General features: G+C 41.9%; 3 protein-coding genes across 5 annotated transcripts; 1 reads left to right on the forward strand and 2 right to left on the reverse strand.

The window, feature by feature from the left end:
* Positions 1-943: 943 nt before the first annotated feature.
* On the forward strand, positions 944-13,596 carry LOC146375612 (transmembrane protein 150A-like). Of its 2 annotated transcripts, none has more exons than XM_084945523.1 (8): positions 944-1,036; positions 2,646-2,916; positions 3,079-3,126; positions 3,238-3,324; positions 4,081-4,148; positions 6,522-6,649; positions 7,547-7,724; positions 10,900-13,596. In XM_084945523.1, the coding sequence occupies exons 2-8, from the start codon at positions 2,852-2,854 to the stop codon at positions 11,196-11,198; spliced, it is 873 nt and encodes a 290-aa protein (XP_084801649.1). In that variant the 5' UTR covers positions 944-1,036; positions 2,646-2,851; the 3' UTR covers positions 11,199-13,596. The 2 variants fall into 2 exon arrangements, with proteins under 2 accessions (XP_084801649.1, XP_084801650.1); XM_084945524.1 differs by having other exon boundaries at positions 986-2,133.
* rnf181 (ring finger protein 181) lies at positions 12,695-17,851 on the reverse strand. Its single transcript, XM_084945525.1, has 6 exons — positions 17,743-17,851; positions 16,939-17,040; positions 16,719-16,855; positions 16,472-16,587; positions 16,299-16,373; positions 12,695-16,203 (listed from the first exon to the last, which is right to left on the reverse strand). The coding sequence occupies exons 1-6, from the start codon at positions 17,769-17,771 to the stop codon at positions 16,144-16,146; spliced, it is 519 nt and encodes a 172-aa protein (XP_084801651.1). The 5' UTR covers positions 17,772-17,851; the 3' UTR covers positions 12,695-16,143.
* A 119-nt stretch (positions 17,852-17,970) lies between these two features.
* pxnb (paxillin b) lies at positions 17,971-26,941 on the reverse strand. 2 transcript variants are annotated; one of them, XM_084945521.1, is made up of 13 exons: positions 26,711-26,941; positions 26,500-26,585; positions 26,255-26,394; positions 25,999-26,179; positions 24,953-25,067; positions 23,543-24,814; positions 22,423-22,689; positions 21,892-22,299; positions 21,603-21,764; positions 21,332-21,505; positions 21,174-21,255; positions 20,930-21,078; positions 17,971-20,830 (listed from the first exon to the last, which is right to left on the reverse strand). In XM_084945521.1, exons 1-13 carry the CDS (start codon positions 26,939-26,941, stop codon positions 20,564-20,566), a joined length of 3,534 nt encoding a protein of 1,177 aa, XP_084801647.1. In that variant the 3' UTR covers positions 17,971-20,563. The 2 variants fall into 2 exon arrangements, with proteins under 2 accessions (XP_084801647.1, XP_084801646.1); XM_084945520.1 differs by lacking the exons at positions 21,892-22,299; positions 22,423-22,689; positions 23,543-24,814 and having other exon boundaries at positions 18,591-20,830.
* Positions 26,942-27,761: the final 820 nt, after the last annotated feature.

Genomic DNA, 27,761 nt, shown 5'->3' on the forward strand with positions numbered 1-27,761 from the left:
GCTTTGTCCTGACATGTGTGAAACTTCCTGATTCACTCATTTTCTCCATCTGTCCTCTGATGAATTTTCTTCATTCATCAGATCCTCAAAATACTACTTCCATCATCTTGAGACAGCTTGTCAGAGCTAATTCTACTTATTAATTACACGTGTGCTTTCGCTGCTGAGACACACAAGTGAATTACACTGCTCTTGTATTGCCAGGGTTGTTGGCTGATTATTGGAGGGCTGTCCTGACATGTAGGTTGAACACCATTTATGTGCTTAAGTTTCAGCTTGTTCTGTATCAGGCTGGCAACTCATCATTTATGGTATTCCCTTTTCCCCTAATGGCCAAATCCATCACTTGGTAGAAACTTTGAAAAAGAGAAGAAGAAGAAGAAACTACAGTGAGTCAATATTATTTTAGAAACAAAGCACACATAAATTTTGATCAGCTTACGTTTCTGAACACATTCAAATCACGTTTCTTACTTAACCACCTCACCAAAAACTACAGCGGGGTCGCACAGTGGGGCCTGACAGCACTGTGAGCTCTGTCAAGTTAGTTACACTAGAATAAAAGATTATATGATTGTAAGAAAATAAAAGTGTTTTATTTCCAATATGCAGACAAAAAAAAAAAGAAGAAGAAGACTGAAGGTCTAATTAATATTTTTATGCAAAATCGGCTTACATGTAAAATGGTTTCTGTCGGATGGCACCAAAGGTGTGACTTCCGGGCTTGATTGGCAAACTGAGGAGATGTGCATTAAACGGAGGTGGTGATTTTTTTTTTTTTTTTTATTTTCTTAGCGGTGCAGAGCATCTTCTGTATTACTAATTTTATTACCAATGAAATAGTTATTGTTATAAACTAAAATTATTTCATAGTTTATTTATTCTTAAGGAAACTCTAACAGCAACGGCTACTATATATTATTTTGAAACGCCCAACCGGAACTTATTTAAGCAATTACCTCGTTTGCTAAGAAAACGCTGTTTTTAAAGGGAAACCAAGGTTGTTGAGGTCTGTTGTGGGCATAGCAGGTGGAAGGTAGGTGTAAACTAATTTTTGCACTATAACTGTCCAGTTACCACAGATGTTCTCGGTCTTTAATTTTTTCTTGTTTCGGAGCTTATCGCTGGGGTTAGCGGAAACCGAGATGCGTGCAGGTGTCAAGTCAAACGAACTGGTAAAGTGCAAGCTAACTAGCTAGCTAGGCTGAAGCTAGCGAGGCTAACGGTTGGGTTTCCGCGGTTCGCAAAGAAGGCTGCCGTGCTCCGGGATCTTACTGCCTTTGGTTGGCCGGAGTAGACAGTGGAAAAGTTAGTGTTGTTGGCTGTTCGCAAAAAACATACTGTCACGGTTGTATTTTGCCTTTTATAAGTACAGTGGCGAATATTTGCTATGAGTGGCTGCGGGCGGTAAGGGGGGGGGGGGCATTTATGCCCCCGTTTACATAGACGGTTCTGTTCAGTATGCTAAAGTCCTTCTCCGTAGAGGCGAGGTAAGAATAATAAAAGGTCAGTCATCCTCGTCATTACAGCATATTTTACAATGTTACATTTATAAATGCTAACTTTTAGTAGTTTTTCATAATTAAAATTACTTGTATGAGTAAGTATGCATGTTGTGAAGCCAATTGGTTTCGTCAAACAAACAGGCAAGTTATGTTTGGCAAATGCTAAAAGATACGAAACCTAAATGAGTGATTTTTTTTTTTTAAGTTGTAGAGTTTTGTAATTGCAAATAGTAGGGTGTAGTCACTGTGGGAAGTTTTATTATTATTATTATTGTTATTATTGTTGTTGTTACATTACATAGTAGAAAAAGAACAATAATTTTAACTGCTTCATTTGTGGGTTCAACCCTTCTTTGGGTACAAGAGCTTCTACTCCATCTAATGCCACTGTATAGTCCCTCTGAGCCAAGGGCACACTTGTAACTGTACCCTGTGTAAAGTGATACACATCTGTGTTGGGGCATGCTTTCCTCCACCACACAGCTGACCTTGACCAAGTCTACATTCTCAAAAGGGTACAACTTTCCCAGACAGTTTAACAGCTTCATGTTGCTGCTCATTTCTTTTCTAGAGGTGCAGTCAGTTTTTGCATCATGTGGGGAACCGATGCCGTTACAAATGGACATTGGTAATGGTGACATAGGGCAGTCTTACGGAAGATATTTAGTGAATGCAGTGAGATTTTATTGCTGAATGTGTGTTTTGTTTACAGTAAATGGAACAGTCTTGCATGTAAACTTTATTTTGCGCTGAGGTTTATCAAGAATCTAAGAGTCCCTAAAAGAGTTTGATAGGCTGGCCATCCTCCTTTGTTTTTTGTTTTGTTTTGTCTTTTTTTTCTTATCAGCATGCTGGGGACCTTCAATTTACTATAAGAGTACGCACAGTCACTGCTTATTTTGTCCCTCGTGCCACACAAGCACAGTGTGTATGTGCTTAACAGTTGGCCGCTTGCATTTATGTCTTAAAATGCAACCATTAACAGAGCATGTGAGGCAACTGAGCTTCTTTTTTTTTTTTGTGATATGCATGCCAAGGCAAGATGTTTCCAGATGATATAACACTGAAGATGTGTCTGTAAAAAATCTGAATGCTTCATCTGTTTAATAAAATTGTCCTTCTACTCCTCACCTTCTTTAGGGTTGCTGCTGTTTGCAGGAACGTGTGGAGCAGAAGAGCTGTGCCATTCCCCCTTTTGCCCTCTCATGCCCCCCTTTCCCCCGTGTGTCTCCCCGTGTGTTAGTGCCCCCACACCCCACCCACCCCCAACCTGATCCGTTGCCGCTCCAGCCCAAAGTCGCCCTCTCACCCCATGCTTGGGACAAAGGTTGCTCACTGCCAGCCCAATGACTGCCTGGATTGTACTACCTGTCAGCTTGTCTGCCTTCTCCATCACAGGAATATGGATAGTGTGAGTCACAGTGCCTGGGTCTTGTATGCTGTCACATTTAAATGTGTTACATGATGGGTCGATTAATTTGAAGGGGTTGTGGGAAAGGACAGGGCAAATGGGCTTTTGTCATTGGGGATTTGTTTCTTTCTTTAAATTATGGTGGGTTTTTTTACTCTACAGGTATGCCATGGCTGTGATGAATCACCATGTGTGTCCTGTGGAGAACTGGTATGTGATTTTTCTTGGGCTAAAATATCTAATAGCTCTGGTTTATTTTTGTAACCTAACTCCATAGCTATGAGCAGGGAATAAACAGAGCTTTTTGTGTCACTCCTACAGGTCTTACAATGTAACATGCATAGAAGAGCTGCCCCGGCCAGGCTTCCCGAAGTCATGCTGCACCATCCAGGACATCCCCCTCATCAGGTCCCTTTGCTACACTTAATGTCTTTGTTTCAGAGTACAAAAGCTATTTTGTGTTAGCAAAGGCCTCGAAGCATGAATTATCATCTTGTTATGTCATCGTTTTGCATAAATTGCATTTGTTTAATTTGCAAATACGCCACTTACCACAGGCGAGTACAATAGCGCTCTTGTAAAAACTAATCACTCCAAACAAGTTTTTGCAGTCCGTACGCTTAGATGATTTCTCATCTAAGTTTCAGGCTGCGTAAGCCGACATTTGGTGTCATACTTGAATTTATTAGAGAAGCTTCCCTTGGCAGAAGCATACTGTTAAACAGTGTCAGGTAAAATACATGTGTAGTCCTTTTAAAGTAAGTCTCACTATTCAGCAGCCATCTTGTCATCACCTCAGGGAAGTTAATTGGGCATTTATCTTAAAGATCCTATCTAAATGAATGGGGAAGGGGCCATGGCTAGTCTTATAAATAACTGCTTAAGACAGTGTTTCCTCCTTCTCACACCAGATCATTGAACAAATGGATGCAGTTAACAAAAAACAATAAGTACACTTTTCCATGTTTTTAGTATATCGAGTGGTTTCAGAATGGTTTAGTTTTGAATTTTGAACATGATTGACTCATGTTTTTCAGCTCATTACATTGTTGATTTGCTCTTTAAGGGTAGAGGCAGGACAGCTGCCATCTTTGGTGTTTCAGAAATTTTTAATAATAGTGTGTGTGTGTCTTTGTAAATACTGTCTATATCTTGTCTTCACAGTAAATGTGGCTCCTACCCTCCTGAAAGCTGTCTGTTCAGCCTGATAGGCAATGTTGGAGCCTTCATGGGTAAGCCTAACTAAACGCAGTGCATGCATGCATATCTTTACAGTGTGTATAGATGTCGATGTAGCTTGCAGTGAGTTGGCTTAGTGTGACATGTAGTCTGTAAACAATGGGAAAATCTGTTCCTCATTATGTTTTATATTCTATTGTTATGTTAAGTTTTAGCAACACCCAATGACAGGGTTTTAGTGTTTATGTACTAGTGTTAGCTAATGTATCACCAATTGAAGACACCAGGAAGCGACTGTACCCAGAGAAACTAAGTTTTGGTTAATAACTTCCTGTAAAACTGCCAGTTGACATTTTAACACTTCCTTTTTTTTGTTGTTGTAATGATTACATAATCATTTTAAGCTACTTTCTGTTTCAAGTCTTAATGTTAAACTGAGATAATCATCTGTAAGAACATCAAACTTCTTATTCGACTAGCAACAATGATACCCTCTGTAATTGATTACCAAAGTATGCCTTGGTGTATTTTTTATTTTTTTTTTAATTTTTTAGTCTTTAGTGTCTTAAAACATTTTAGAGCATCTTAAATGACACACAGAAGAAAGGTGTGGGGTCATTTCATAAGGAATAAAAGGTGGACTGTAGGGCTGGGCTATATCATACCGTTCACGGTAATACCGGTGTAATTTTGGGCAACGATAGGAAAATGAAATATCGCGATAGAATATGGGTAAAAACCCGCATGCGCAGTGCCTTTGTTTACATACGCACATGGCGGCGACGCAGAATGAGAAGAGCGAAAGTGGATCGTTAAATGAAACGGATGAACCAGAATTGGTTTGTAAAAATGCTGCAACTTCAGTGGTGTACAGATACACAACAAAGCACTATTTTTGGTAGAGCATGCATGCCGTCGTTATTACCGTGTTGTTTGGAAAATACGGCACCCTTAAAATCAATCCTTTGATTTTTCTGAAAGTCGACAGTGCCCCTTATAATCCCGTGTGCCTTATGTATGAATTCTGGTTGTGTTTACTGACCTCGAAACGATTTTATGTACACGGCGCTCGAAAATCTGTCAAATGTTTTAGTACGACTTTGCTAAGCTACGAAGCCGCACCGCTTGATGGATTGTCGGAGCATTACGGCTATCGTAGGCAGGAGCCTCGCGGAGTGATACGTACTGTGCTTCAACATAATATTACCGTGTTGTGTGTGTGTGTGTGTATAACCTCTTTTTAAGTTTTGTGGATATTATACATGGTTATGCTGAGGATATGTCAGCCAATTTCCACTGGAAACGCCTTTTGGTTAAACTGTCAGCAAGGAATTTGCACTGTTACATTTTTATATAGCTTTAATGCACATAAAAAACAGCTACTTGTTTAAGTGAAAATACATTGATGGGGTTTTTTGCACTAATAAAGTTGTGGAGTTGTAAAGTGTTTTGTCTAGTGTCAATTATATCGTTATCGCAAATTTTTAAATGTATATCGTGATAAATATTTTTGGTCATATCACCCTGCCCTAGTGGACTGGTTAAATCTCTAATCTGTCTCTATATTCATTACCAACACTTGAGTGAAAACCCTGTTGGCTTCTGTTTGTTAAACAAAATTAGGCAGTAGACACCTTTCATCTCAACACTGTCTCCACAGTCCACTCTGTATATTTTATTAATTCTCCACAGTTTCCCACAGGCACAGACGTTAGCCACAAGCCTCTAAGAGTTATGCAGGGGCTGGAAATAGCCTGTGCTCTCTAATCAATAATGAATACAGCTTTCCTTCCCCCTCTGTCCCTTCCCCTGCATTCACCTTCTGTGGCTTTCCTCCATTCCTTCTCCTCCCCCTCTCTCTTGTTTTATCACCACTCACTTCTGTCCCAGTTTTCCCACAGCTGCTTGATTGCTTCTCTCCTGCAGCTCTACTTCATTATTCACGTCACCTTTACTTCTCATGTCTTTCCTTTATATTCCAGCTGTCATGGTTTTATTTTGTTTCCTTGCATTTTTAGTAAATAATGCATTTCTGCAATTCCTCGGTAGACCAGAAGCCGTTTTAGACCCTCCAATTCCTTCCTGTTGGTAGCTTGTGATGTTGGGCTCTGTTTTACTGACTTGCAACCTGGGTTTTTAAGCCTGCTGAGAAAATTGACCCTTATGCAAGCAGAGATGTCAGTATCCTGTCTAAGGCAGCAGTTACATGAATCACATAGTCTAACCTTTGGAAGAATGCGTGAAGCCACTTCCCAGCTGCCTTTCTCATGATGCAGAACAGCGAGTGTCCAAATCTCAGGCGTTCAAGTTTATTCTAAAAAAATTAGGAAAACAAAAGCATACTTTTCATACTAAGACCGCTTCCTTCCACATTCAAATCAAAAAGATTATAGATTATTAATACTTGTTAAATTTGTTTCCAACAGTTGTGATGGTGTGCTTTTTGCGCTACGCCCAAGTGATCGAACACAGCCACAGATGCTGGGTCAACACCAGCGCTCTGGTGTCTGGCTGCACCAATGCCATTGGTCTTGTCATGGTGGGCAACTTTCAGGTAAGTAAAGAAAGGAATATAATGATTGGCAGATATCATAAACCCAATGGAAACCCATCTGTTTAAAATGAGAAAATGTACCACTTTTAAGAAAAAAACCATATGTGCTCATTTGAATGTGGCGCACAAAAGCGCCCTCGTGTTTTTCCACTTTAGTCTGTAAATATCTGAGAACCGAGGAGAGCAGCTGCTGAACTTGAACAGCAGTATTGTCTCATTCTTGTCTGAAATAGACTTTTCTTCTGTTTCATGAACCGTTGGATGTTTTTAGTTGAAGGGTCTGGACTGCAAGAAGGCCAGTTCAGCACCTACATTCTTCTGTTCTCATGTAAAAATGGCTGCAGTCGGTGGTTTAACGCAGTCTCCGCTCAAATTTGCATGGCCTTCTCTTTTAAAATAAACAAAACAAAAGCCATCGCCTGAATGGGAGGATAAGTTTCTCTAAAACCAGTGTACATATCATTCAGTATTGATGGGATCTTTCTGTTTGTACAAGCTGTTAATTTCACAGGCACTGATGTGCCTCAATACAATCTAGATGCAGACTTTTGAACTGAGTGCTGCTGATAAGCTGGATTGTCGTCAGTTTGTCTGACCACAGAGCATTTTTTGTTACCAGAGTCAATTTTATATTATCTTTAGCCAGAGAAGACGGCTATGTGTTTACTCACATGTTGCTGCCATCAAATTTAAAATGACCTTAATTTCTAAAATGATACATTTTCTCAGTTTAAACATTTGATGTTTCAGTGTTGTGAATAAAATGAGCTTATGAGACTTGCAAATCATTGCATTCTATTTTTATTTTCATTTTATAGTGATGCTGATCACAATAAGTGAAGACCTCGTGGATGTCACAGTTCAAACGGCTCTTCTGACATTGTTTCCATCTGACAGGTTGATCATGCCAAATCTCTTCACTATGTGGGAGCGGGTGTGGCCTTTCCAGCAGGGCTGCTGTTTGTGTGCCTGCAGTGTGTGTTGACCTACCGTCTGGCTGTCACGGCCCTCGACTACTGGATGGCTCATTTCCGAGTGGCTCTGGCACTGGGAGCCATGATCTCCCTCGTCTTCAGTATCCTTTCCTTACTGGAGTGAGATCCTTGTTATTATGCAGATAAACGTATGAATGTGGTTTCAGCTCTTATAAGCTTTTATTGAGTTCCTTTAAAGCCACACTGATAATTTTGTCATTTAAAGGCATGGTGGCTCTGTGGTTGGCCTTACAGTAAGACCGTCCTGGGTTCAAACCTAGATGAGGCCTTTGTGTGCTCCATGCATGCTCTTGCTCCAGTTGGACCTCGTGGTGGTCTGAGCAGGGTGTAACCTGCTTTTCTCGCCACCTCACCTGGGACAGGAACAATCTCTGAACTAAATAAGAAAAATAGCCTTTGATGTCAAACTGCCTGCCTGCCTACCTGCCTACTCAATGGCTGATTGGCAACAGAAATTAGAACCGTTCAGCTCCGTCCTCATCAATGTTCCCTCTAAGCTGCGCGTGTGCGCACTGCTGGCACGATCTCTGCGCACAAAAAAAAAAAAAAAAAAATCTAACCTGAATTAAAATTAAAACTTTGACACTGCAAAACAGAATTGTTTAGTCAGTGACTGGCTGCTCCCATGTGGGAAGGTCTGTTCTAATCCCAAAGTATGGGGGCGCAGAGCCATTGCAGGGGGGGGCGCGGTATGAAAAGGAAAAAAAAACGCTTGGACACTAGTAGCATAATGGACAGGTTTTTGACGGGGTGTCCACACAAATGCAAAGCAGGAGATGAAGCATCGCTGAATATGTTTCCAAACCAACTTCATTCTAAGCCAAAGACTAGAAAATATGGTGAAGCATATCTTCCCTTTGGCTTCACCTGCACAAGTGCCGAGGTAGGTCTCCCCTGCAAAATTGGTTTTCCCTTCATCGGGAGCAGCGCTGGGCTGTTCAAATCACGGACAAACAGTATCCCACAGCTGTTTTTTTTAACCCATTTTGCACAGAGACATTTTTTGAAAAATGTATTTATAGCAATGTTGAATATTATTACACAGGAAAAAAACAACTACACGTAAAATAATTACACCGTGACGCCTCTGCCTTTGTAAATAGAGGGACATTAACTGCATGTGTGTATGTAAGCGTGTAAACCTGCAGATAGAGACAAAATACTGTTAATCTGACTATCTGCCATTCTGCAATTCATCTCATGTAAACAATAACGTGGCGCACAGCGTGACAAAAAAGGCACATACCTTTGACGTTGCCTGACCAACTCTGTATTCCTCGTCCACACGTAAACGCAAAAAATGAGTTTTAAAAAATCTCAGTTTTCGGTGATTCGAAACGCCGTTTACATGTGGACGAAAGGTCCAAACACAATATTTTTCTTGTAAAACAAAGGGGGGCCAGGCAAAAAAAAAGTCTGGGAACGACTGGAGTAGAAGATGCCACCTTATCGCATAGTCCAGCCAATAATGCGATTCACATTCGTGTATATACGCAGCTAATCAATGTGGTTGACAGGCTATGACAGCGTCCTTATGTGCCGACACCGGTGTTTTAGCTAGCAAAGCGGCTGATGTGGAGTGAAGCCACGTTAATGACAACGTGTACAACCATTGGAGATGTGAGCGGGACAGACGGAACAATTGACGGAAAAAGTGTTGACTTTATACCAGTTTTTAACTCTGTGTAAAACCAGAGTTACGATAAAAATAGATGCAGTGTTTGTTTTTCTTCCTGAATACTATCGTTGTTTATATTTACTGCGGGAAGAAACGGTAAAAACTGCGTTTTATAAGGAAAACGCTCAAAAGCACTCTCCGCCTGTGAGCAAAAACAACACCAAAAAAAACCCAACCCTTTCCTTTTGGTGGAAAAATGTACCATGTCGACCAATCAAAAAATGATATAGCAACATAGCATTTAGTTGTTTAGGAAGGGGGGGAGTTTTAGAAGTGACGGCGTGTTTTGAGATGTGAGAGATTTGCGACGTTTAGGTGTAGTTAGTGTGTAGTGTAGTCCAGCGGTCCCCAACCTTTTTTGCGCCACGGACCGGTTTATGCCCGACAATATTTTCATGGACCGGCCTTTAAGGTGTTGCAGATAAATACAACAAAATAAAACTAGTACCGGTACTGAAAAAAAGAAGATTTATTCATAACACACGTGAAAAGACCCAGGAAAACCGAGTTAATGATAAAAACGATAACAAAATAACGCTGAAAACCGATAAAAACCCCGAAAACCATACATTTCACACCTGAGCCTCAACTCTCGCGGCCCGGTACCAAACGACTCGCGTACCGGTCCGAGGCCCGGGGGTTGGGGACCGCTGGTGTAGTCAATAGTTTTGTTGTGTGTCAGAACAATGAGGCGACTGCTGAATGTTACAGGTGTTACAGGAGTGATACATCTCCTGTTGTCAGGCCTGCAGGTATCAGGCTGTTGTTCTCCTTTATCTCATAGTGGACAGAAATAATTTTTTGGAGCGGCACAAATTGATTTGGCATCAAATTTGATGCAGAACAGCTGATTGTTCTGTAAATAGTTTAAAATGTTTGTTTAAAAAAAAAAAAAACGCCTTGGCTGCATTTTTAGGTAAACAGCTGCAAAAAACTTTGTTTGCGTAACTCAGTTACTTTTTTGAAGAAGTAACTGTATAATTAATTGCCCATCATTGGTCATTATATGCTGTATTTTGCAGACAGAGTTACAGACTCTCTCCCAGACCACAGACTCATACTCATAATACAAGTCAGAGTTTTATTAAAAAAATTAAAAAAATAAAGTTGTTTTCAAAATTGGAGTTCAAGTTATTTTTACTTCCAATAGTGTTAACATACTACACAGGTCATGAACAAGATTTTTTTTTAAAAATTTCATTGTAAGTGGGCCAAAGCAGTTAATTAAAAGTAGTCTAACATAAATGTAAATGCTGTAATTTGATTATTTTAATAAACCATGTAACTTGGATTCGATGCTGGCGTGACCACAGTGCACACGTCTAATGTTGCTCACAGTAGTCAAAGGGACCGCTCAGTGAGTTTGTTCGCTCAGATACATGAAAAATTGGAGGGAACATTGGTCCTCATTATAAGTAAGCCTACTGTGGGTGAAGAAAAAAATTAAGACACCAGTCACTCATACTTTAAGTCCATCTGTTTGGTAGAGATTTGAATGTTCTGTCTGCTTCAGTGAGGATAAATGCTCTGTGTTCTCTCTACAAGAGCCGTTTGTCATCCTTAACTTGTCCTCCAAGGTGGCATCTTCTTCATTCACGAGAGCTTTACCCTGCAGCACGCCGCAGCCATCTGCGAGTGGGTCTTCACGGTGGACATCCTGGTTTTCTACGGGACCTTCACCTATGAGTTTGGCACCGTCACCAGTGAGACCATGATGGCAGGCTTGCAGCAGAGCCACCACGGCTCAGGGGTGATCATGGGTTCCAGGGGCCAGGGCTCAACATTAGGAGGGGCAACCAAAGGCCTCAAGTCCCCTGGGGGAAGCAGCACATCGACACATCTCAACTGTACCCCAGAGAGCACAGCCATGTTGTAGCTGTGCAGCCCAGCCGAAAGGTCTGAAACATCACCGCAGAGGTGCTTCACGGGCTCCCACAGGAAGCCAAGCTGACAGAGGCAGCACGTGGACGAAGAGGAGGCGTTTGGATATCCTCAACCTGTTTTTTGTTTTTAAATCTCCACTGTTGGCATGACCTGCTACAGTTGTTTCCTGTAGTGTTGTTGAAAGTTTGGAGCCATGAATGTTCCTCGGTGGCTGTTGATCTGGGCACTTCTGCATTAGGTAGGGTGTTGCCTGACTGGGAGAGAAGTTTTTATTTTTTTATTTTATTTTCTCCAAAAGTTGATTCTGTTCATCTGGACGTAACAGAATCAACTTTTGGAGATTTACTTTCCTGGATGATTGAGGATGCATCAAGACGTTTATTTTATTTTAGTTATTTTTTACTCTGCATAGCTGGTCTCTTGATGGTTTTCTCCTTCTCCCCAGACTCCTACCCAAAACCCTGCGTGGCCGACCTGCTTCGGCTTTTTGCTTCTCTGCATGGCACGCTTTTCTTTCTTTCTGTCTTTTTCTTTTAACAGAAGAGCATTTCATGTTTGATTTCTGAGTTTGTGTAGTAGGTAGGAACCACTGAATGTCTGAGAAATGAATAGTTACGTTATGTTTTACAGTTTGAGAGCGCACAAGCTTTTTTTAAATCAATCGGGCATAAATTAATTATCGCACCTGCCTTTGGTTTGGTTGCACAGATAATTTGAATGCAGATGGTGAAGGTACTTTTAAAAAAATTTTTTTTAAAAAAACGTGTAAATGTGTATGTTGGGCCTGCGTCCCTCGTGTGACAGCAGCATGGAAATGAATCAATCACCCTTAGCTGATAATTGTCATCTCCTGTATGTCGTTCCATGAATGTGTTGACAGTTTCTTTGAAATGCTAACATTTCATGTTACCCTTTATTTCACCGATGTCCATGCAATAACTGCCATCAGTCATGTGATAATGAGTTTAACGCAAACCCTCTTTCCTTCTGACAGATATTTAAAGCCCATGTTATGATAAAACAAGTTCGCGTGTGAGTTAAAACAAGAATCGACTTTGGCATTTGAGGGTTCTTGTTCGCACATTGATGTGATTCCAAGCTGGACCCTTGGAAGCCTTATTTGAGTTCATAGACCAGCGTTTTGTTTCAGTAAGAAGTGATGTGAAGCCCAAGGTAGTGTGATTTATTCACAGGAGAGGTACATATGATACAGGCTGTAGACTGATGTCAAAGTGCTTTATGTGATGAGTTTTTGTTTTAAATTGTGTTGTTGCCAATTTCTCTTAAGTTGTTATCTTTGTAGTAGCTCAACACCAGACTGCCACACATCACCACTGGTCAAACTGCAGCTGGCTAATGCCGCCTGTTTTGGTTACATTTCTTTATGTTGGAGTGAGTGAGGTGTGTTTCACAGATGCACAGTATTCTGCCCTCTGCATAGTGTTGAGTCATTTTAAACTGTCTGAAACACTGGATGCCAGCAATACCTTCTTTTTTTTTTTTTTTTTTAAAAGGTCACCTACCTCTCTTATTTTGTCAGTTGGATGTTACTAGAAGGTGAAAGCTTCTAGTACAGAATACAGTTGTGAAACATTTTCCATCTCGCAGCGTTTGAGGTATTTAATGTGATGGCGAGTCGGCAGTGTGCGACTCTGTCTGCAAGTGTCTGTCCTAAGAAGTGTCAGCATCCTGTGTAACGGCACAGTGGATGCACAGTTACACAGGATGCACAATCATGTGTCTGTTTTGTCAATCCTGTTTGTCCTGCAAAACTTGCCAAAAAGACTAAAATCTACTCCAGGTTGAGTTAATTTTTTTGTGTCTTTTCCGTTTTAGCATTACATCTTGTACTTTTCTTTTTCTTTCTTTCTTCTCATGTGTTCACCTGTAACCTGTTTCGCCATACTGTTACTGAGTCATGCAGTTTGACTCCCAATGGCAGCTTGTTTAATCCCAACCCCAATGTGAGGACTCATTCTGTTACAGCATCTATAGCATAATGCCATCTTCCACAGGCCAAATATTAAATTAGTGGATTTCATTAGTTTGTTTTTTGTTTTGTTTTTTTCTTTCTATCCAAATGTGCACTTCAATAAGCAGTCAGATCATTGGGTTGTTTGTGTAAGAACACTGTATTACAAAAAGCTGCCTGAACTGTACGTCTTGAACTTTAGCAACACAGAAAAACTTTACTGGTCCTGTTTTTCTTTTGAATTTGAAGAGTATGTAAATGAATGGTAATCACGGAGTCTGACAAATCCCTGAAATCAAGTCAACACAAATTGTTTTTTATAAATTCTGTAAATATGTATGATTTTTGTCTATCATTTAGGTATTTTCATTTGACAGAGATTTATATTCAAATATGAAATAAAAATGATAAATTATTAGCACGTGGCTTTCATGGACTATTTTAAACGCACCGAATTCCCTTTGTTTCCTCAACGTTACTTTCAGCTGCTGTGTCTTTGATTTAGAAGATTATATTTCTTCTGTGTGGGATGGCCTTCCTGACACAACCCCGAAGGAATTCAGATCTCCTCCTGGGATCGGACCGGGGCTCTTGTTGGGTGAATGTGTAAACTACAACATTATATAAACGGCAAAATTAGTTCAACTCTACAAATCAGCTTCTATTTTCATTTCACATCTGGTCTTGGGTGCTTCACACTGTGGAAAATGTCAGGTATTTTTAGGACTCGCCTGTTCTTTAATGCAGCCGTTCACACCAAATGCTGAATGAATTTGTGGCAGTTATTGCTTTTTGCTTCCTTTTTGCATTTGGCAGAAGTGCTTGTAACCCAAATTGTGCACAGTTACTGAATATCCACAGACACTGTTCCTGGTCAGTTGACTCTCAAATGATTTCTCTGCCTTCTCATTTTTAAAATTTTTTTTTTTCTAAGGATGAATTTTTCACAAAATGCATCGTGTTGTAACACATTTGGTGTGTAATGGCCTTTATAGAGTGGCTTTGCTTGATTTACAGCTCAAAGCCTCATGTATCTCATAATGAGCTTTGATACAGCCAAGACTCATTATGAGATAATGACACTGGCTTTATTTACCATCTGAAACAAGCAGTTTTAGATTGCCTTTCATCAAGGCAACTGTCTTCTGATTGGCTGCCCCTCGCAAACAGATATTCAGACAACAGGTGGGTGGGGCTTCTGTCTTCACAGAGCTGTGATCGAGATGACTGTAATGAGGAGATCTGTTCTCTTTGTCATACCGAGCCAAGAGTAAAACCAGAACGTCAGTGACGTAGTAGCTCAGCTGGCTCGTGATCCATCATAATTCACAGGTTACTGTAATGTATAAAATGCAGAAAGACAGTGAAGAGTTTTGTCATTGCTTGGATGCACAAACCAATGAAAAGTTAGAGAAGCTTTAAGTCAGTCATATCCACAACACATTCATCTCATGTCACTAAAGTCTGACCGCCAGTCTAAGACTCATTACGTCACTGTGTACTTGCTAATAGTGGAGGGACATATAGACAGCTGATGAACTTCTCAGCACTCCATGAGTTCACTGATCCTTTTGTCTGAGATGGTGTTTAGAGCAGTCTGAGCTTTTGGCTCACAGGAAATACTTGTACATACACCGACCTCACAATTTAAAACTTTAACTGTGTGCAACATGAGCACCCACTGCTGTAACACTATATGCAGCCTGCTGTGAATAAGTTCCCTTTAAAACAAAGACCAACATGGCTTCCTAATCATAGCACGGCGTACTTGTTAGATAATAACAGCATCACTCTAACTATGGTTAGTGTTTTATACGTTCTAACGTTTTAAAAAAGGGCCAGCTACTTATTTGCAAGCATAAATAGAAACAACTTTGGACAGAGCAGCTGACATAAATAGCTTCATAATTGGTTAAAAAAGAAAAAAAAAAGCCTGTTTTAAATGTTTCCCAGATTATCACTGTGACGTGGACGCAGTTTGAAGATTGTCATATGATTCAGGAGCATTAAAACCAATTCTGTGCAGATTGTGTTATTAATATTCGCTCCAGATAGGCTACAGGACAGCCAGTGTTTTTTCTAAAATCAAAACATCATGGGACCAGCTGAAGGGGAACTCCACAAATCTTCCCAATTACAGATCAAATTACTCAGCATGAGGAACAGACAGAAAAATCTGCTGAGACCGTAAATGTACAAAAAAGCCCGTTCTCTACTGAGAACATGGAGTTTGAAAGATGCGGGCATTTATCAGTGAACAATGGGCAACCCAGAATTTGACGTCTGCTAAGCTTGTTGCCGATTCTTTTAAAATTAAGCTTTTGATTAAAAAAAACAAACAAAATAAAATCCATTTTTTCAATTTTCAATTTTTATTTTTATGAAGAAGTAAGAACAGCAGCAGACAGATGTTAAAATCATAAATTACAAATCATAACTTCATAGTCGTTGAACAAATACAGACGAACAGATTTTGTCCATTTATAGCCTACAAAGTTGTTTTTTTGTTTGTTTTTTTTAAAGGAAAAGAAAAAGCAGCTGCTGTGTCTGAGAGCGCTCTGCTGGCAACAGGATGTGGAAGTATAATGGTCCTAGCTAGTGAGAAAAAGAGCATTTTAAATGTCTAATGACCTTGTTGCTTCCACTGCATTCACACCACGTCAACAGAGTGGGGAGAACAGGAGCCTGTTTACATTAATCCTCGACAGTCATCCCGATTGCCCGACATAAAGTCATTCCAGATAACTCGATGTGTTTCTTTTTTACTGTGGTCCATTTTTTCATTATTACAATTTATGTAGGATTTGCTGATATTTTGCCAAATATTTCACACCGTTTCCCCATCCTTGAGCGTGAAACTACACTCTGTTTGAAATGGTGTGCGAATGCAGCTTTATGCACTTCTCAAGCTTTCATTAAACTAAAATGTCAACGTGCCACAACCTTGCCCAACAGCACTGCGGCGTCATGTGTACATGGCTCCATGCAGGCCCTCCAGCCGATGCTCGCTCTGTTTCCTTCTCTCCTGCAGATCAGAAAAATAAATAAATAACAACTATATAGAGCTAATGCCACGATAAATGTACGGTTAAATGTTAGGACACACTCAAACACACCCACCTTGTCTTTTTTAAACTGCTCGTAGTCTGCATTATCGGTGGGTAATTCAAGTCGGCAGAGCGGACAGGAGTTGGTCTAAAGTTTAAAGACGACAAAGAAGCAGAAAGGATTTGTAAGAGGTCACGCTCGTGTGTTTTCTGTTTCAAAGAGAAGCACAAACACGGGAGCGTTACCTTGTCCAACCATGGCAGTATACATCCTGAGTGGAAAAGGTGTTTGCAAGGCATTTCTCGAGCCGTTTGCTGCTCCTCAAACTCCAGCAGACACACAGGACACTTGAGACCTCTGCCTGTGAGAATAAAAAACAAAAAGCCACATCAAAATCTCAGGTGATATGCACGCTTACGTAGATTTTACATAGATCATGGGCTGATCATCAACCTAAAAGTCAGGGCAGTTAATTCTCAAGGTTCTGTCTACCTGCTTGTTCAGCAGTTATAACCATCACAGTGAGGGTCTGAACGGCAGTTTTGGCAGCCGGAGGAGGAAGCCTCTGGTCCCAGCTTGACATGCCAGCATAGCGTGCGTCGATCCAGTCCAAGCCCTGTATCAAATACCTGTAAACACCAACGCAGGCACCAACAGTCAGTCAGAGCACTGCACACATGAGAATAAAGCCTCTTTGTTTGCTCGCCCTCACCTGGCCATCTCAAGGAGAGCATTCTGGCGGTACTGCTCCTCGGGGTCGGTGGGCTCGCAGTTGTGTTCATCAAAGTAGGATGCCATTTCCGCCCAGTACGTCCTGTTCACAACAAAAGAAATCAGGCATGAGACGTGCTGAACGATCATTAAAGCTTGGCTCTACAACAGACAGTGGAAATGAAAAGCTGAGGAATGCGATTGATGAGTGAGCACCGTGCAGGAAAGTACGAGAAACACAGCTATGCCAATCATACTGAAAAAGCAGATATATGTGCTGCCTTGATGGCAGGGACTGATGTTGTTTTGTAACAGTTTTGTTCTGGATAAACATTCAAAGAGAGTGTGATGGGGATCTGAAAGATAGTCCAGTCATGTTTTACAATAAAGCCTTTCCTTGGGAACTCGAACACAATAGAGGGGGAGGGGGGCAGATAACAACAAAAACACGAGTCAGCGCAGATACCATCGACCTGGGCTACTTGCTTTATTACGTGAAAACAAAAGAGAAAAGCGCTCAACTTTAGCAAATTCTGTTCACGTATTAAGGATATAAATAAAACTTCAAAATATAAAACTGAGACCATCGTAAAAAGCGTTTTCCAGCCGAACTGTGTAAACAGTGAGCCAGCCGCTTGGACGTTAACGACCAACAATGGCTCAAAGGCTCTTCCACATTACAAATAGCTTCCACACTGAACTACCGTAAACACCAACCCTTACACGAGCTGTGTACAATCATGAGATACAAAAAGAATTTATTGTCTTAAAACTATTCTAAACCTGATTAATTTGGTCGACTCACCTGAAATCTTGCAAAGAAACATTTGTCATCTTTCCGGGTACGAAGATAGCCACGTGACTCCTCGTCCAATCACAGTCGAGGTTTGGTTTTCCTCGTCTTCTGTTTTGTTTGTCTACGTAAGCGTGCAAAATGTCTCACTAGCGCCCACAACCGGTGAAAGACGTTCCCAAACACTGAACTTTCAAAGGGTTTCTGTACGAAAACGAATCATTTATTCATAATTTTTCTAATCTGAAGGTTATGAATAATACGGGCCTTCTGCCTAGACTTTGTAGAATTTCTTAAATAAAAAAGGCTAACTTATCATAGTGAGTAGGGACAGCAGGGTGCTGTGAAGGTTGTGGGTTTGAATCCTCTGTTCCTGCGTGTCTTGATCCCCATTGGTGATTTTATATTAGCTGAAGGCGTAAACGTGAGCATGAATAATCTATGCATTAGCTCTGTGACCTCTCCAGGATGTACTCTGCCTATCACCCAGCTGTGACCCTGAAGTGGATAAGCAGAAGAAGAGGGCTCTTACCTCATCCTGAAAAGAGGTGCTCTACAGCTGGACTAATGTCTGATTAAAGTGGACCTATGATGATTTTCCTTATTTTATATTATCTATGTAACTGTGATGAATTAAACTTTACATAATGAAGTCGTCGCGTGTACAAACAATCTCTGTGAGTGTTTTTGATGATTTTAATGAGAGCAGGTACCCTTAGTAAAGCCACACTCATCTTCTCTTTAAACCTTTTGTCTGCACTATTCAGCCAATCAGAAGATGGCTAGCTTAAAGGGAAGGACTAGAAAGCTAAAACAGCTTGTGTAAGACAGTGGACTGTACCAAGATTAAAAAAAAAAAAAAAAAAAAAGGGTCATTTTTACCTGTGAATCATGCAAAGCTTCTCTAGAAGCTAAGAATAAAATTATAGCATTGGAAATTGCAAAGCTTAAGGGTAACAGCTGCACACAAAGTAAAAGCTTAGCATAAATTAGACCCTTGGATGACATTTTAACCAAAACTGAATTTATTGGCATAATCAGGCTAGAACAGAGGAATCTCACTATTTGTATCTATTGACATTCAAAGTGAAAAGAAAAAACAAAGTGAACAGACAAGAAAAACTGAAAGAAGGTATGGCTTTGGTTAAATAACCTCTACGAAAGTCATTTTGAAAAGACGACTGTTACAGGATATCTTAAATACAGTGAGAAAAAAAAAGAATTAAGGCTCTAGAATTCCCTGAACAAGACAAAAGGCCAAATCTGTCTGCTGTGAATAACCATGTACAGAACCCCAACCTGGTGGTCATACAGTAGATGCTACTCAGACGCTGAGGGAGACGAGTCATCCTAGTCCTACGAGTTATTCTAGCAGACCACCAGGCTCTCATTTTTACAAACTCACAGACTAATAACATGAAAACAGAACAGCGGACTCTTGACCTGCTCTCAGTATTTTTTGCTGAATTTGCCAGTGTTATTAGACATGATACAATGGCACAGACAGCCTAAGAAATAGATGCTGATGCTGAAATACAAAGCTGTTAATCCACAGTTGCATAGTTATCGGAATATCACAGGCAAGTTGTGTGTACGGTTTGCATTCTCTCAAAAACAAACATTCATCAGCTTCTCGATACAGTAATATCAGCAAAGACATCCAAATATCTCCGCTATGCCTTCCCAGCAGCCCTTTCCTTCTTTTAACGAGTGGTTATTAAACACATGTACATGCTTACAATGTAGCTGCATTGGACATGTACAAAAAACAACAACAAAAATTCTCAGGATGTACTCAGAAACAGTAAGGGTAGTGTAGCACAAAAACACTGTACTCCCAATATCTCTGTGCAGTTTCACTTTACTGTACGAGGCAAATCCAACAAACTGCTTTTAGACTCGCTTTAATTCAGAGGAACCAAAAGGAATGATTTGGCAGCACGTGTAATGAAGAGTGAACACCGCAGTGACTGTTGAGTCAAATATTAATCCATGCTCAGTTTGCCCTTGACTGCTTTGTAACACAGTATGCACCTTTAAAATATGACATACTAGAAAGGGGTTTCTGGTCAAGGGACACTAAAGATGCATTTCACCATAAAACACAACTTTATCAGTTATATAAAGATGTGCCTTATCTGACTTTACACTAGGGAGGAGAGAACATAAAAGGCCCTTTATCCTGATCATTTGTTAAAAAAAAAGTTTATATTGTGTAAAAACAACAGGTCACCTGTTCCCTGCCATATGTTCATTGTTTTGATTTCTAAAATGACGCACTCAACCAGTGAGTAACTTTACCACACACCGAGCATTTCATAGATCAGAGTTTCAGTGTGCTTAGTAACAATTTATCACCTTCTAAAAAGATAAAAAATAAAACGATTTGAGGGTTACACACATACACATACATACACACTCAAAACAAACAAGACAGCTGTTTGTTTCAGCACATCTAAGTAGACTGGGAGAAAAGTTGCTGTCTTGGAGGGGGGGGGGGGGAAGATTTTCCTTTAAAGACCGAATATACCTTCATCCGATATAGTCACCCGCTCACAACACATAAAAAGCTTCACAAATAAACTGCTGTCAATCTAAAAAAAAAATAAAAAATTCTGAATGACATGAAAAACATTTAGTCTGGCCGAAGCAGCACACCGCTTCAACCACATGCACATACTTAGCCCATACACACTTCCAACGCCATCATCCAGAGACAGCTTCCTGCGATACAAACTAAACCCGTTCTCACTCTCCCTGTGCTAGAAATGCTTCAGACTCTCATTTTAGCCCTGACCCAAGTGTGCCAGTGTTAAACGTTCCCCCTAACTCTCTAACTGAACAGCTTGATGAAGCAGCCGTGGCAGTAGGGTTTGTCGTTTTGCTCTTTAAAGGTGCCTTTGTTGAGCTGTTTCAGGCAGAAGGCACAGACAAAATGCTCCGGGTGAAACTTCTTGGACATGGCTGTGATGCAGCGCCCCGTGATGGGCTTCTGGCAGCCAGAGCAGAGGGAGCCGCGGCGCTCGTGGTAATGCACTTCACAGTAGGGTTGGCCATCGTGCTCAAAAAAGCTTCCATTCACAAATGGGGTGAAGCACTCCTGCAGAAACACACACACACGTTATTATTTTAGTACTCTTTTTCTTACAAGGCATGCAAACTATTATAGAAAAGTTCCTGACTAAAGCATAACACTAACCCTGCAAACAAAGCACTCGGGATGCCAAAGACAGTTCAGAGCTGAGATGTAATTTTCCAGAATGGCTCTGGCACAGCCGCCGCATTTCGGTGCAAACATGTCAAAGTAATCTTTCCTGCAGTATGCCTTTCCATCCTTTTCATGAAAACCTGAAAGTAGAAAGAGACAAGAGATTATATCCACTCTAAAGTAGAGAGAAACTGCTAAGCAGTATGATTAAAAACATATACTTGTATCACTTTACCCTCAGGGCCAAAGAAAGAGCCACACTGAGCGCAGAAGAAGTGTTCGGGATGCCATGTCCTGTCCAGCGCCGTCACAACTTTCTGAATGGACATTGAAGACATTTATAGGCTGACACGTCTACAGCAGAGACCACATGTGTGGAGAGCAGTGACTCACATCCAGTATGGGCCCGTTGCAGTAGTAGCACCGCGGAGAGAACAGATTGTGGTAATCCTTCTCACAGTACGGCTGTCCTTCACGTTCAAAAAAGTTCCTGGAGCCGATTTCCTCTTGACAGTGTGTGCACACAAAGTGTTCGGGGTGCCATGTGCGGCCCATGGCGGTCACCACCTAAAAAATAATTGACAAAAAACAGATAACCAAAGCATGATTAGAAAACATCTATTTATGTTACAGACAAAAGATTACCTTAACCGAACCATCTCACCTGTCCCACAATCGGCTTACAGCAGGCTCCGCAAACTCCTTTAGCTACTGTCTGCACGCCCAGTTTGTTGAGGTCAGACTGCAGGCTGCCAAGCATGTTGTCCAGCTTGTTGACCTGTGTCGGAGGTCCACCGGAGACACCACCCTTCCCTTGGGCCATAATCTGAAATGGTTCAGTATGAAAATAGTTATTTACTGTTGAAATGTAACAAAAATATTTAAGTTTAGGGTTACTTAACTTTAAAATAAGTGTGAAAAACAGAAGGAATAAAAGAGGGAGGGGTTCATGCCTGCATTGGAGGGAAGATGGGGTCATACTCAGTTTGGCAGCCTACAGAGACCAGGACTTTGGGTGCAACTGGGGGAACCGAGTCCACTGTTGGTGGCTGGGTTGGGGTTTTTAGGACAGGAGGAGGCGGCTCTGGTTTAGGCGTGGAAGGGTTCTGGACTGGAGCCGGTGGAGGTGAGGCTTTTATGAACTGCCGAGGTGGAGCAGGAACTGGTTCGTGAATGTGGTGGGTACGTTGTGGAGGTGGTGAAGGAGGTGGAGGAGGTGGGGGTGGTATTGGGACAGGGGGGTGCTGTACTGGGAGGGGTCGCTTAGGTTCTTCTATGACAGGGGGGCGACGAGGGGTAGGGGGAGAGGGAGGTGGCAGCACCTTCCTCACAGGGACAGGAGACTCGGGGGGAATTATGATCTGAAGAAAAGAGGAAAAACAGAAGGAAGGAAGGAGACAGGAAATGTGCAGAAAAGGAAAACAAAAAGTGAAATAATTGCGAAAGGAGAATTTGTGGAAACTGTCAAGCACACTGAAGCCAACCTTGTCGACCTCACTGCCCGCCCCATCGGGACGATATCGCTGAGGTTTGGACGTGACGATGACACCCTCCGTCAGCCAATCATCGGACTGTTTGCGCCTCCGTTCTGAGCGGCCGATCCCAAGCTTACCCTGAAGCTCCTCTATGAGACGGTCCTGGGAAGAGTTCTTGTTTACAATGATGGGTCCCATCTTCCTGCGCAGGTGAGCCTCTCGGTACATGGGGTGCACATTGGGAGTCTCCTTAGTGCGCCTAATAACTGATTTTATCTAAGAGCAGGGAGGGAGGGAGCGAACACCTTATCATATGTCCACTCCAATTTACAAGCTCAAGCACTTACAGCAGAGCACTGAGGCAGCAGGTCAGTCACACCAGCCGTTTTCAAGTCACTGACGTGCCGGCAAAGCAGTGGTCACTGAGCTCAGAGTCCCATATTAGGAACTTTATGCATGCTTTCAGCAGAAGCCACTGCTATCGATGATCTAAGTCTCATCCTTCAGTTTCTCAAGCAGCCACATAAACATCAGGTCTCAGTTTGGTCCTTCACACAAATGCAGTGGTGCCATGCAGAGTGCTGGTGCTACCAAACAGCAGGTTAGTTGTAAGAGTAGTTTCCAAGCAAAATCTATTAATTAGCTTGCTTCAACTCCTTCAGCCTCTTACTTACAAGGCATTTTCTTCTAAATAAATACATGTAGTTTCTACATATCGATCAAAGCTTAAAAATTTTGCGTTTTTCTGCCTGGTTTATTTGCCTGGCTAAATTAGGGGTAAGCAATATATTTTTTGAGTAACTGGGCACCATATTATTAATGAAATTGTCTGAGAGGATCTCAAAATCACAAGGTCTGTTTACAGGGATGAAAAGAATCGAGCTCAAGACTTTGGCCAATCACAGCCCTGATGATACTGAAAGCTAACAAGTCAATCATAATCGTATCTGATGTAAGGATCATAGTAGTGGTCAAAATAGCAGATAAAATATTAGATGCCATGTTTTAGTTTTTCAAAAAACATGCAAGATAAACCCTTGCAGCAGAGGCTGGGATTTAAAGGCGCATCAGTCTCATTAGCTAGCAAAACAAGCCTATTTTAAAATCAGGCAGGGCCGGCGAAGCGTACATGTCCAGACGCTGAGACTCTGTCTATAGTGGGAGTCTGAAGCAGGGGCAGGTCCAGGGTGACGTCAGGGGTCCCGGGGCATGATGATGGGGTCATGGACTCATCCATCCAGCTGGCCTCTGTCAGTGGGGTCATGCTGCCATCTGTATAGAGCCTCTCAGTGTAAGGGGTCATGGTGCCATCCAGACCGTCATGTAAGGACATGGACAGCTCTTCGTCTGCCCAGTCCAGGTCTCCATTCCCATCTGTGCCTCCGTCCACTGAATCGTCTGTAAAAGTGTTGGTGAAAGTGTCTGGCTGGACACTGCTTCTGTCCAAGGGTAGGATGAGCTCCTCGTGCACCTCCTGCATTCCTCTGCCTAGACACTCTGCATCATTCTTCAGCTGAGGTCCATCCACATTCGCCATTGTGTGATTTTGTGAAAAACTCATTGCTAGAAGCTTGTCTAGTGCCTCATCCAGGGATGGCTCTACCACAGGGGGTTGCTGTACAGTGAAGTTGGTGGTTGTATGGGTTGCGGGTGGTGTCTCCAGCAACTGTCTGTTGTGGTTATTAAAGGCCATTGGAGAAGAGACTATTAGTGGCGAGACTGGAGATGGTGAGGATGTTTTTGAAGGTGGAGACAGAGAGACAAAAACGGGGAGGGGTGAGGGGGCTGAGACCTGAGGGGTGAAGTTTTGGGTAGTAGGTAAAGACGAAGAGGAGAAACTGACATCGAGATCATAAAAACAAGGAGAACCCTTGCTTACACTCTCAGGAGCACAAGAGGATTTACCTCCAGAAGCTGAGGGTGAGACCCATTCTACAGATGGACTTGGGGACTTGGAGGACTTGTGATCCAGGACAGTGATAACTGAGGTAAGTGAAGGGGTAGTGGTATTGGAAGGACTTGGGCTACTTCTTAGCAGGTTGGAGTTAGAGGAAGCAGACTGAGAGAGGACTAGCAGAGACTTGGTTTGAGATGATAGCATGGTGGCAGAGACATCTATGACAGAGTCCAGGTCTAGCTCACTGGTTGCAGAATATGAGGATGTAGGACTGTGTGGAGAGAGATGGCTAGGGTGGGGTCTCAACATGCCACCATCTCCTCCATCCTCATCTATATGTAGCTCTAGCCCAGCAGGTAAAGAGAAGAGAGGAGAGGCACAGGCAGACGGATGAGACAGACTCAAGGAAGGAGAAGCCATGGGGGAAATGGAAGAGGACATTGGAGTGTGGCAAGAGCTGGAAGATGCTCCTGCTGGTTCTAGCAGAGAGCCTAAAGAGCTAGGCTAGAGGAACAGAGAAGCACAAGTGAGAGAAGGAGAAGAAGAAGAAGAAGAAAGCAATCATGAAGAACATGACAGGAGAAGCTTGGGATTTGTTGTTTAAATAAAGCCTTTCCAATGCTCCCTCATGGGGCTTTATACCTTGAAGTCAGACAAAGAGGCCATCAACTCATCGAGCTCTCTGGTGGCACAGGAAGCTGAAATTCTGGCCTGCTGTTGAGAGGATGTGTCCAAGTCACTGTGGCGAGTGGAGGGGCTGGAAAACACAAGTCATTGTGATTATTAAATCCATGCAAACACTGACATTTTTTTTTTAATAGTGAAGCTCAAAATTGTGTAAGTTGATGATTTCTAATTATCAAAGCAAAACAGGTGCTGTGTTGCTCCACAATGTCTCAGTCTCCCCACGGCAGCTGTCACACACAAAGCAATACAGCAACCATTTAATGCTGCTGTAAACTTACTTTAACAATCTTTTACTGCGCATGGAAAATGCATGTATTTGTTAAGAAGATGTAAATGCTAATACACATTCAGAAATCTCAGATATTTGCATTTGCTCATACCAGATCCAATATCAACACTCTCACATACATTTTAAGTATATATACCTCCCTGTGTGGAACTTTTCTGGAATCCTTTTCAATAAGGTCGCATGAGGGGAGAAATTGCACAAAAAAAAAAAAAAAAAGAGCCCAACATCTGCAAATATTTTTTCTACTCTTAAGTCCTACGCAATGACAAAATGAGCAAATATCCGGGTATAAAGCTCTGTGACTGCAGAAGCCCCACACATCATTTGTTTGAGAGGGTCAGCGCATCAGAAAAAAGTTGACTAAAGCAGGGGTGGCCTTACAGGGAGAGAACTAAAATATCTTGAGACAGTGGATGAACTGAAGGGGCTACACAAAGACTCTGTATCAGATATATTAGGATTAATTTAATCTGCAAATCGTGCAAAGCTATTCTAGTAGAGTCTAGGGATAAAAATACAGAACTGCAAATGAACATGACAGGTCTACTCTGCCAGGTCTCAAACTTTCTGCTGAAGAATATAAAGACCGTTTTTAGTGTCTAATTCTGAACTAGTATAGTGAATCCAACACAAAACAAAAAGGACCAAAGTCTGCAACACTGATTAGAGGGGATTTTAATGGCAAGTTAGACCCCAGCTGTAGTGGAGATACCTGGGTGAAGGCACCGAGCCTTCCAGCTCATCCAGCAGACTTTCCACAGTAGGTCGGGCGTCTTCCATCCTCCCATTCCTCTTTGGTTTCTCCTGAGGTGGTGGGCTTACCAAGATGTCAGGTGTGCCGCCGTTCTCGTAGTGAGTGATGCTGCAGGATGGCAAGGGAGGAGCTGCCTCCTCTGTGGACGCATAACATTGAAACTAATGATGCTCAATCCCATTAGAACCGATAAATCTGAAGCCTTTGTCTCTACCTGTAGTGGGAAATGAAGGGGAGCTCTGTTGCACAGCATTAAGTTCCAGCAGAAGCCTGTCAAGCTCTGACAGATTACTGCCCAACGCAGAAGTCATGGCTGTTGTAGAAGAATCTGATGTCTTCTGTTTGTTTGGGAAACTAAAGAGACAGAGATAACTTACCGAAAGAAACTAAAAGTTAAAGAAAATGCCAGATGACGCAATCAGGTTTATATACACAACATCCTGAGTGTGTGGAAGTTACCTGTAAACGTGGTCCTCTTCAATGTGAGATAACGGAGAACTGCTACTGTCCCTTGACCATGAGCTCTTCTGTGCCGAACCCAGTGACTGCAGAGAATACACCAACCAGTAATTGCTGAGGTTTTTTTTAATTAATGTAAAATTTACTGTTTCTCATTTGAAGAGTCTGATATACTAAGTAAGATCAGATCACAAACATTGCAGAGATCTACCTGCTGAGAGGAGTGGTGGGAATCAGGCTGATCTCTCAGGGACCCATTCAGAGCTTCAGCTGAAGGTGGAGGAGGGACCGGAGGTGGAAGTGTAACATCTTGGTAGGGCTGTCCTCCTGTAGGGATGGAGTAGGGCGTCTCGTCGGGCAAGAATACAGGTCGCTTTGAGATGTGGGATGTAGTAGATTCCAGGTCTGCCAGTAACGCGTCTGTAAGATGCAATTCATTCATGTTTCAAGGCACAGTGAGAACATAAAAAACGATCTGTCCAACCAAAACAACAATCAGAATAGATCTATTTGTCTAAGGTAAACAAATTCTAAAAATCTTTTTCCAGGATGTTTTAGCCTGCAAACATAAAAACCAATCACACCTTCAGTGGGATCTCCCTTCTGTGTGAAGAGCAAGCATAATCTCCCTGTGTCTGTTTAGGTTTCCTCCCACAGCTCAAAGAATATCAGAGTAACCGGTGATTTTATACTGGCCTTAGTTGTGGATGATATAGTGTGTTATCCTTGTAAGCCCTTGCAGCTCTTGCTGAATAACTGGTTAACAAAATGGGTGGACAGACGGATGGATGGGCGCTCTGAGGTCACTACTGATGTTGGCGTCAGGCTGTAACAGACAATGCCAGCGAGTCTGAGCCCTTCATTCCAGCCTGTTAACAAAACTGGTTTCTCCTCACAGGTCATCCATGCTGTGGTGGGTACATGGCCAAATGTGACCACCACAGCATGGCGCACTACAACACCTACACCCAATTTCTAAATCATAAAACATCCCCCAGAAACTGGCAATGTGTTTTTCCCACAGTCCACATTAAGATACAAACTTGAAGTCAATGAGAGCAACCATGCATTTGATCTGTCAGCTCAGTGTGCCATGCATCCAGTTCATGTCTATGATTAGTCTTAGTTTCAAGAGCATAAGTGTGAACTTCGTGAGACAGACTGATAAAACAAAGAAGCAGAGAGACAGAAAATGTTTCTGAATCCGGTCCAGGGTTGAGGGGGTACAGTGTTACCCTGACGAGTGTTTGGTGGAACGCAGG

The sequence above is a fragment of the Perissodus microlepis genome, chromosome 12, assembly GCF_051167445.1.
Source record: "Perissodus microlepis isolate ML-2025 ecotype Zambia chromosome 12, ASM5116744v1, whole genome shotgun sequence".
NCBI lineage: Eukaryota > Metazoa > Chordata > Actinopteri > Cichliformes > Cichlidae > Perissodus > Perissodus microlepis.